Here is an 11,495-nt window from a genome sequence, read left to right as displayed (position 1 = left end):
ACTGGCATGCTTCTAACTTGGCCGATGAGTTCCAGATGTTTCGTCAACAATGCAAACTTATGTTCGACGTAAAAGGGGTAAGAAGAGAAAAGCAAGTTAGCCATATCCTGCTATTAGCTGGCCAAGAAGGGATAAGACGATATAATTCATGGGGCCTCACCGAGGGCGCTGAGGACCCCGAGACCGTGTGGAGAAGATTCGAGGAGCAGCTCGACCCCGGATAATTTCAGGGTAGGCGCTAGTCTGTGACTCAGCAATTCAAGCAGAATACGCCACAAGAACTGTCGACGATTTTGTAAACCGCTTGCAAGCTGCAGGGCAAAAAGGCAATTTTAACAAGCTGCCGCTAGCGACCAGCGCTCATTCTAAGTTCTACTTGCGCGTGACTCCTGTGGTGAGCAGGGAGGATTCTAGCTAACCCTGTTAGCTCGCCAAATGTCGTTCACATTACACGCCGAACAGTGTACATGCCCAGGGATTGGTATCAGGAACCTTCTCAAAAGAAATGTTCGTTGATCGTTATGCAAAGTTGCCACGACGGATGGCGGCTTACGTTTAAGTTGTCCTCTTCAGATTAAAGTGAAGCTCCCATGCATTCGTAGTAGCAACAACTATTGCCAAGACAAGAATAGGTAAGCACTCATCCATGTACCTACGCAGCCTACAGGCCCTGCAAATGTGCCAATAGAGAGCCCTGCCCCCACCTGCAACCAATTAATGCACCCAGGCAAAAAACTGCCCAACACATGCACCAGCCACTGGCAGTGGCATACGTTACATGTAACTAGCTGACCAGTACAGAATTCAATGACATAGACAATCTATACGATTTAAGGAATATACAACCTCCTCTTTAACAACCATTTAGCTTTTGAAATTTTCACTGTTACTTGTATAGCCTCACTACATCCCAGGCATCGTATAGCAGGCGTACTTCTACTTAGCAAACCCGGCAGTCAAATTCCTCTTATCTAACAGACAGGTCAACAAATCCAAGTTTAAACCCTCCTCTTGAGCGTCAAAGGTTATCCGAACTTACTTTCGCATTCAGCAGAAGGGACATTTCTGCGGTCCTGTTCAATTAAAGCCATAAAAATGCTACGCGTCACCGCGTGAAACAAAAAAGTTTTTCATCGCCTCGCGTTCGACCATGTCCTCAGAAAATGTCTAAAATCTGCCCTGGATGCCCACTGACCTTTGACCTGTGACCTCAATTCGCACAGTAGGGCTTTTCCACCATGATGCCATTACACAGACTATCACGAGCCCTAGGTCGAGCCGTTTAGATTTGTGCCGGCAATTCTGCATTTCCTCCCGTGGATGGCGTGAGTGAGAGGAGTGTGGGCGCGCCACTTCTTTTACACTCTTGACGCTTTGACCCTTTCGACCCCCAGCTTCGACATCCCAACTCGTTTTCCGATTACCCCCAATCCGAATATCGCCTGACCGTACGTCGACGGCCGGTTCAAGAATTTGCTGGGCCAACTGTGACGGACGGACGGCGGCGCACGGACGGGCCCGGACGGACGAACGTCCGGACGCCCCGACGACGAACGGACGGATCAATTGCGATTCTACAAGCTGCATCTGACTATGTCAGATGAGCTAAAAGCGCGAACAAATGAAACAAATGATAGGGATCATAGACCAAGCTGATATATGGTGTTAAACACCCATTGAGCTACAAAAGAATACCTGGGGAAGATGACAAGATGCACTCGAACAAGCCATTAACTATGGCAGGGGGTTCGCAGGCGTCCACGTCCCATATTGAGAAGCTCTCGGCGAGTACACCAGAAGATAACACGGCCTCTGGTACAGCACAGGGCGTCCGTACACCGCGTTCAGGGAGACGTGATCCGGGCAACGACGGTGCGCAACGACCGGGACGACACCCAGAACTGCGAAGAAATATGCGGTAAAAAGCACCCACTAAGGAAATGCCCGCGATATGGGACAGATGTGCGGTGCTTGTGGGATCAAAAACACACTGCGGCCACAGTGGTGCATGAGGAAAAAATCGCAAAACCAAAAACCGTAACAGCGGTACCGGTCGCCTCCAAGTCACGGCGAGATCGTGAGCCGTCACTAGCGCTGTGACCGTGGCCGCAGTCAAAGCCGAGTACGCGTTGAACTCTAACGGTTCATTTCATTATTAACCCAACAGTCACAAGCAGGAGTCCTGAATCTTGAGAACATAGAATCAGGCGAATTCGGATAGTATCGAGTTGTCGAGTATTTGGTTAGGTGCCTGTCACACAGCCCGAGCCACATTAGGAGAACATAGGAGATGAAATTTCTCGACCTCCCGACATTTATCGGGTCAGGTCGCCGAGGATCGCGAGCTTCCCTAAAGGTTCAAGGTCGCATACTGCGCGCAGGGCAATACCCTGCCGGATACGCCATTTTCAGACTTATCGGCCCACACATGTTACACCTGCCGTGGGTACCCCAGAAGCAGACAGAGGCGCAGAACAGAGCCCATGACTTGACTGCAGGTACCAACGACCACAAGCCATGCAAGCCACTCATGGAAACGTGTGAACAGCCACTCATGGAACGTCGTGGCAACAACACTCATGGACGGTGTGAACAACACTCATGCGAACGTGTGGACAGCACTCATGGAAGCGTGTAAGACAGCACCTCCCATGGACACGGCGTGAACAGCAACTTCAATGGACTGTGAACAGACACTGATCGGTACGTACGTGAACACACGTCATGGAACCCTGTGAACAGCACTCATGGGAACGTCGTGAACACACACTCATGGAACGGGCGTGACAACACTCATGAAACGTTGGTGAACAACAGTTACGCTTAGAGTGCCAAAGCAGGCAGCCAAGTCAACTTGGGGAACAACCCGAAGTCGTCCTGTGCACACGCAGACTACACGGGCAACGGACCGCATCAGCAACACGACTGCAAAAGACCCTGTGACCACCAAAACAGGAATGGATGTGGCGGTTAGAGTCAACCAGTGACACGATAATAGAACACGCTTCAGAGGCCGGCGCAGATTAGAACGCCGAACGTCTATTCAGACACCTAAAATGAGTAGTGCACGGAATATGCATACATAGTCTTATAGATTAAGCTATGATTTGTCGCCAGTGCGCATAATTGCAAGTCCGATGCTTTGTCATTATTTGAATCGTTATTTCGCTTTATTACTGGATAAAGACATAAAGCGATGGAACAATCCAGTTAACAGTGTTATTTGCGTCGAACCATTCCGGTTGCCGGAAAGCACTTATTTGTGGAACCTCTTTTGTAAGCCCGACGAACGTGTGTAAAAATGTGGAACATTATTCACAGCAGTGCAAGGATATTTGCACAGAAATCATAGACATTATGCTTATAAGTTCTGTCAGCTTCCATGCAGCTAATGGATCAAACCCGCAGCAACCTTAAAAATAAAGTTGTCATACGGTTCCGCATGTTTTATTTTATAAAAAAAGCGGGATTGTTTTAAATTTCCAGTTGCGAAAGGGAGCGATGTAAGTTTATGACGTGCACGAGAGACGCCGTACGAGAATTCCACGCAGGACTCGCCTCTTCTATGCTTACGTGCCCCTTGGCTATGCTCCCGGCCCTTTCCCTCTCTTGTCTCCCCTGCCTTGCCACGCCGTGTTTGACCCCCCGGGGGGGGGGCGGGGGGCGCCCGGGGGGGGGGGGGTGCCTCCGGGCCCGGGGCGGCTCCCGGGGCCCCGGGGGGGGCCGGTCGTGTGGCTCCCACGTGCGCTCCCTTGCCCCGCAGAGTGCCACACCCACCACGTACGAAGGGTCGCCGCTTTTTAGCGCTTCACCCTCGACGAGCTCCCGGGGTGAGCGTGTGCCACTATGCATTGTGGCTGCCAGTCGCACCTAATATTACACCTTCGTCCCCGTATAAAATTGTGACTGACATGCCTGTGTACTCTACGGAGGCTTTTGCGCATGATTTGTACAAAATGCTTCAGACTCACTTAAAATGGTTTCAGAAGAAGTATGATTTCTTGATTGCACGAGTGCATGACATGAATTCGCTGCATAATCCTCGAGCTAAGCGGGCTCTAATAGCTGGAGTGGGTAAATTGGCTAAGTGGCTATTCGGTAGTGCTATAGATGAGGATATCGAATATCTGCAGTCCCAACTTTCCAATCTACAACTGTCACAGTCGCATCTTTCGGCAATTATGGATGATACCCTTACTGTTGTTAACTTAACGCGAATTAATACCGAATTAAACTCTAAATTATTGCAGGATGTCATTCATCATACTGATTTTATAGCGGATCAAGTTCAACACATTACGAGGGAGCTCGCTGATTTCTCGGGATATACCTTGCATGAATTTAAATATTTAACTCGCATGTATTTTGCAATTAATGGCTTAACATTAGCATTACGTTCAAACTACGTTGGATGCAATTACCCGTGCGATCGATAGTTTAATTGCCGGTCGTATATATCACCTGATTTGTTTCCACCTCAGCAGTTGTTACAGATTTTAGAGGGAATACAGCTCGCTCTTCCTCCTACAGTACAGCTGCCTTGCCCACCAGTTCAGGCTTTATTAAGGTATTATGATGACATAGAAGCCTTTGTTATACCTACGGGGCATGGATTCCATGTTTTAGCTACAATTCCGCCACTTCAGCGTGATTTTGTTTTTGAAATTTATAAAATCCTAACACCGGTTTATTTACCAGGTTCTAATTCTTCGACATCGGTTGCTGCTCGATATGCACCGCCGCATCATTATTTGGGGGTTAATCCAGATCAGCAGTATTACATAACACCTGACAGCCAGGATATTTTAATTTGAATTCAGGAGCATCGTGAACTCTGCCCATTGAGTACACCTGTGTACCCAGCATCGGCTGTGCACTCTTGTGAAATGGCGCTGTTCCGTAATTTCACACAAGGAATAATCGATTATTGTACACGTACGGTCACATTTTCAGTTTCGCCAGTCCCCACCGCATATTACTTGGCTGAGGGTCATTGGTTGTTAGTTACGCCATTTCCTTTTCGAGTAACAGTATCTTGCTACGATCGTGTTAGGCAGCCTGATACGGTGCACGAACGACTGATTATTAATCAACAGATTATAACATTACAGGCTGGATGTAAAGCACATTCAGATTATTTCCATTTGCCACCTTACTATGTCCATCATTCCGATGTGGATGTAGCATTGCCATCGGTAGAGGCGCTTGCTTTTCCGGACTTACCGCAGCTTTGGCATAATTTCTTTACTATTACAGGACACTCTACCGCTAACATGTCGGGCCTTATGCCTCGCATGCGTGCTATTGTTCCGGATGCCTTGTATAATCATAATGATTTGGACATTGCTTTTGCTAAATTAGCAGATGCAGTTAAGAATAACCAGCCGGTTCCCATGGCTTCAGGTGATGACAAATTCCATTATGGGAATATTCAAGCACGTATCCATCATACCACTACCTATGCGGTACTGGGATTTTGCTTGTTGGCAATATTAACATTAATTTTCACCATCCGTCGATTTGGTTGTAAGGGATGTACGCCTCATCGCCAGGAGGACTCCTTCCCAGTTACGCCTTTGCATTTGCAGCCGTTCACTGTAAAGCCACCACTAACACCACCACTGCTGCCCCCTATGTTACATTCTATGCAGATTCCACCACTCAGAATTCAATCAGAACCTCATTACGCTATCCCTTCTGCAAACCCTGTCTTAGAACCAGACACGCCAATCACGATACGCATGTAACGAGTTGCGATAGCGATTTGCGTTCAGTAGCTGAAGTATGCTCGCGTTTTTCTATTTTATTGATCGCTGGTCACGCTTGGTAGCTTGCTTTTGTAGAAATGTGTGTTGTTCTGATTGTCGTCTGCGTAATTCTCTCCTTACTCTTTTCAGTAGACCTAGTAGCTCTGCTTGTTCACGATATGCACATGTGTTGTGACAGAAAGCAGATATGGTTTGATTGAGAGTATATTTGCAATCTCACAAGCTAAATCTTAATCGTAACATATTAAAATCTTGTGAGATTTTCTGTTCAGTTAACTGCTTTCGATTTTACATAGCATGCTGTGTGCTCTTGCTAAAGTAATAGAGTTATGTTAATCGTTCGTTAACACCATTAAATAATTATAACTTGAATGATTTTACTCGTTGCGAATGCGAATTAAAATACTTGTTTGACATTAACACTGCTAATTCAACATCAGAAACATCATCAACATCATCATGAGTATCCCGACAAGATACAGCTTGGATCTCGTACCCACCCCGGACGGATCCGGCCTAGATGGACTACCGCACACGGGAGGCAACCGCCCACAGCCGTGGACGCAGCTGCGTGGAGGAGGTGCGGGCCTCACCGGCTGCATCTTCATGGATCGATTCAAACGAGACTACCCCTACCGCTATTACAATAGATACCGAACACGGGAGTTCTCTATCCGCCCGACTTCACCGCCATCGACGCCGCCGACACCCCGCACGCCCGAGCAATGGGACGAGCAGCTGACACCGCCGATGAGCCGCACGCCCGAGAGCCGCCGGCATGCGCCATGCTCGAGGAATGGGATGCTTGCTACGCAGCGCTGGCGATGAGCTGTCCCAGGACGCCACCGAGGCGGACTTCCAGCCTGAGGGGATTGTCTCGTTGGGCGGCGCACGCAGCACGAAGCACGAGGGGCCATCCTAAACCCCCCTTCACGATGCCGCCAGCATACCCTGACGGATATTGACAGATGCATAGTAACGAATAATAGTAGTATTAGCAGATGTAACCAATGTAGTTCAGCAATTGTTCCAGTATCTCCGCTGTTTACAAAAAAACACCAATCTTTGGGTAAAATAAAAATAATTTCCGTTCTTTGTAAAATATTATTATTGTATTTGCTTATTTGACACGTGCCACAGTACTATTGTTGTAATGAAGTATTACTGATCTCTTTTCTGTACCTTCTTTTCTTCTTAACTTATCATGACATTATTCATTCTGTATTTTTTGCTTTTAGCGGTTCTTGACGTTACCCGAAGAAACTCTTCTTTCTTTCTTCTTCAGTTTCATTTTAGTCTGTACGAATCCACGCCCACTAAGGAAACGTCGTGTTCGAAATTTTAAGAAGAGCAGTCGGAGTCTGCTGTAACGATGGGTCATCGTCCGATTGGACAGGGGGGAAATGTAGACACGAGGTTTGCATTAAATAAATAAGGTTATAATTTTATTACAACTCCGTTTTAAGATTACAGGCCAGCAGAGTATTCTTGTAATAACTAACTGGGCAGGAGCGATGAGTCTGATGGAATGTGTGAAATGGGAGTCTTCCACGTCCGGCAGTTTCGCACAGGCAAGGCAGCAGCTCATGTGTTGTTGTTTGTGCGCGGGTTGCATTTGTTTATACACGGATTTTGCACACGAGCATGCAGCAGCACGACTTCCCCCGGAGGAGGGTCGGCACAATAGGGGTACACCCCTACCTCGAGAATTGGGAGCATTTGAGAGTGTGCGCTCGGCACGCTATCTTATTAGGGACGGACGGATTGATTGCCAATCTAACTCTGGCTTGTGTGTGAGGAGATGTATGCTAAACGGGAGCATCTGCTGCGCCTCTCTCGGATAGCCACCAGGTTACAGGGATGGTTTCCTTATTTGGAGAGGGGTTCGTGTAAGACTAATTTAAGATCGTATATATAAGACAAACGCAAACGGTATTACTCAGTCTTAATCTCGTTTTGTGCCTGAGTGTGTGTTCGTCTGCTGCAGTACGTAAGTTCATTCTTAAGCGATGGCTTAGGGTTTGCCACTACATCTATCTTGCTTTTATTTGTACTATCTTAGTGAACTGTCTTTCTAGTACGTGAAATAATCTTTCTTATATTCCTAAACGTAGTTTCTTATAGCTGTTGTAAGAGAAGCACTTTGCACCGTCTTAATTGTCAGCACCTCCTCTTGTACTATCGTGCTACCCTTCTATTTACTGCAAGAGCATTCTTGTAATAAATCTTATTCTTTCTGGCACTGTCTCACTCTCTTGTTCTTTGATTATAAGTGTTAACATTTCTACACACTTCTTGTAAGACGTAGTAACACCCGCTTAAACTATCATTTTGATTTTCAGCTGAAAGAAATCCCTGATGACGAGATTAATACCATTGAAGAAAACACACGGGACCAGTCAGCCAGCAAGCGCATTACTGCGTCAAGGTTCGGATTTATAAACAAAGCAACAGCGCGCCAAAATTCAAAACTATTCGCTGCTAGCATCATCGGGCAAAGATCACTGACTACGCGATACACTAGCCATGGGATAAAATATGAATCTGTAGCAGTTAAGAAATTCGAGAAAGCATCGGGATTGCTGGTGAAGAGATGTGGATTATTTGTTGACAAGGAGTACCCTTTCTTGGCAGCTACTCGAGATGGTGTAGTAGACAATCAAAGCATACTCGAAGTAAAGTGTCCATTCGTGGCCAAGAACTATATGATCAACGAAACCACAGTGCCTTATCTAAAACGCGAATGTAATGGCGAATTAACATTAAGTACATCACATGATTACTATGCTCAAGTGCAAGGCCAGTTAAGATGCTCAAAGAGAGAATAATGTTATTTTTGTGTTTTTACACTGAAAGATTTCAAAATATTTACAATTAAGCGCAATGAAAAGTTTATTGATGACATGCTGCAGAAACTAAAATTGTTTTATAATAATACATTCGAACCAGCTTTGATTGACCATTTCGTTTACAAATCTTACAGTCAGTTTTTTTGAACATCTCTTTGAGCATCTGGCCTTGCACTTGAGTGCCACAAATGGACACTTTACTTCGAGTATGCTTTGATCGTCTACTACAGCTGTGCTCACATTGTATTTGTATTCTTTGTATTGATTGTAACTGTAATTCTGATTTTATAGATTTCCGTTATCAGTATTGAAGCAGCGTATCTATAAACGTACATTGTAGTATTGATGACAACGTTATCAGTATTGAAGCCGCGTATCTATAAACGTACATTGTAGTATTGATGACAACGTTATCAGTATTGAAGCAGCGTATCTATAAACGTATATTGTAGTATTGATGACAACGTTATCAATCTATAAACGTACATTGTAGTATTGATGACAACGTTATCAGTATTATATATTATATACATATATTATATTATATTTATACGTATATTAGTGCCAGTAGCCTAAATAAGTAAGATTCAGAGCAAGGCCTCATCTAAAATAAGTAAGATTCAGCGCAGAGTTTACTGACATACCATAGTAGTGGAAAGAACTAACTGCCTTGACCACGTTATGGTCACCTACTTCCCGTACTGGATATAAGCCACCGATTCAGACCTGACACGCTGCTTCCTGCTACTACTACACATCGTCAGTCAGTGAGATATGCTTGCTTATACTCTGTGGTTATTTAGTTAAGTCTTCGTAAACTTGTTGACGGTTCACAGCATTGAGTGTCACTATGTGCTATTGATATGAAATTATAGATATTCTATGGTTAATCTTTCCTTCATGTACTGTATGATGTATCGACACACCATTGTTGTAAGTGTTCGGCACACATATCTAACCAGCACACTATTCGATCACACAATATTATATATGTGAATAAATATCATTTTATTGCACAATTTTGTTTGGCCTTTATCTTTATGAATGTTTCCTTAAGCCTAGGACACACTGTGCTATATCACTTCTGACTTTATTTATTTTCTCCTGTTACTGTACATGCTAACACGGCCAGCGTACAAAATCGCAGTGTGTCCAGTTGTACGCGCAACTCATACGGCGTTCTAAAATCGTGAGCCAAAATATATGCTGCCGGGCAGCGTACAGAATCGCTCGTGTGTCCTAGGCTTTATGCATCATCTGGTATAATGCAGGGCCTGAAGTTAATAAGTCTGCATATCGCTGTGCTTATTTCTGTTGCCATTGAAGAATCTATGTGGTTCATGGGTATTTGTAAAATATTGTAGGTTTTGGCCAGTCCTATGATACGTTCTATATGCACTCTCTTAAGGTAGGGGCACACGAGCGATTTTTATCGCCTGATCGCCGCGAATTTTAAAATCGCTCGAAAAATTCGCCCGTGTGCCCGTTCACGTCGACGCCGATTTTAATCGCCCGTACGAATCGCCCGTATCCAAAATGTTTGATATTTTCGGGCGATTATTTACGCTGGCAAATTCGCTCGTGTGCCCGTGTCCGGCGTATTTTGTCGCCCGATCGATTTTTCTAAACCAATCGGACGTGTTGTTGATATCATGTGATGTTAAAATGGCTGCCTCCAATACTGTAGAAGTGTGGACTCGCTAAAAGGAAGGCGAATTGGTATTTCTGTGGTCGGAAAGGCCATGCCTTTTTGACTTTGCGATCCCTGAATACCGGGATCGTGTAGCGAAAGAGGTCGCTATTACAGAAATAGCGCTGAGACTTGCAATGAATGGTAAGTAGTCATTTTATTGCTGGCTTGTGTCACTTACAATTAAATACAATTCAAAACTTTATTAATACTAAAGCCTAAAGAGTAAAGTGTCTACAAAGCATTATGCAGCACTAATGTTAAAAAAGATCTGCAAGGATTCTAAAATGATGTAAAAATTTAAACAAAATTCAGTAAGGAGATATTTAGGGGCAGTGTAGCACTACTAGCAGGGGTGGCGTCACGGGGGAGGGGGGAATTGTCAAAATCTAGAACCAGTTTTGCTATATACCCGGCTGTGTGATTTTCTATCCTACTACGCTTCACATTTTCACAGTAATGCCCTCACCCTTACCCTAACCCTTACCTTCTCAAAGCATTTGAACCCTTTTCACTGTCATCTCCTCCGTTTTTCAGCTCATTCTGCATCTGACCCTGTATAATACTGTAGCCCTTGCCCTAACCATAATCAGCGCCCAAGGCCGATTTCATAGTAGTAGGAAAAGATATTGCGCTCCCCGGCTTTGACTTGAGTGGTAGTCTGGCATGCAGATTTTTAACATATCATCTTCAATTATAGAAGCAATATTTATTGTGATATACTGTATCGGATCGCTATTTTTCGATTTATTTCGATATCGATATCGGACGCAAATCCATCGCGATTTATCGATGAGGTGGGCATCGATGACAGTCCTATCTCTGGAGCAAGTGGGATATCATCTAAGATGGCTTACTTGTGGCTATTGGATTCAGGAATTGTAATTGCTCAACATTAGAATTAAAAATGTCTTTCGTGTAGAGACATTATTTGATGTGAATATAATCAGTGTACCAAATCTAATCAGCTGACCATATATAGGATCATATGATCTAAATGGGCAAAATTATTAGCTTCTTGTTATCTCGGTCTTTTATAGCATTCATGCATCTATTTTGTATTTTTAGCTGAACAGATTAAGAAAAGAATGAAGAGTTTACGGACACAGCATGGAAAACTCATGAAATCTCCACCTAGTGGCAGTGCAGCCCGTCCGATTACAGAAAAAAAGAAGTGGATTATGGATT

General features: G+C 44.7%; 1 protein-coding gene across 1 annotated transcript; it reads left to right on the top strand.

Moving 5' to 3' along the window:
* The first annotated feature begins 7,412 nt into the window (after positions 1 to 7,412).
* Positions 7,413 to 8,880, top strand: LOC106806187. The gene is made up of 2 exons (XM_014808052.1): positions 7,413 to 7,493; positions 8,111 to 8,880. Exons 1-2 carry the CDS (start codon positions 7,413 to 7,415, stop codon positions 8,594 to 8,596), a joined length of 567 nt encoding a protein of 188 aa, XP_014663538.1. The 3' UTR covers positions 8,597 to 8,880.
* Positions 8,881 to 11,495: the final 2,615 nt, after the last annotated feature.

Source organism: Priapulus caudatus, unplaced genomic scaffold, assembly GCF_000485595.1.
Source record: "Priapulus caudatus unplaced genomic scaffold, Priapulus_caudatus-5.0.1 Scaffold146, whole genome shotgun sequence".
In the NCBI taxonomy this organism is placed as follows: domain Eukaryota; kingdom Metazoa; phylum Priapulida; class Priapulimorpha; order Priapulimorphida; family Priapulidae; genus Priapulus; species Priapulus caudatus.
This window is presented reverse-complemented; position numbering and strand designations above follow the sequence as displayed.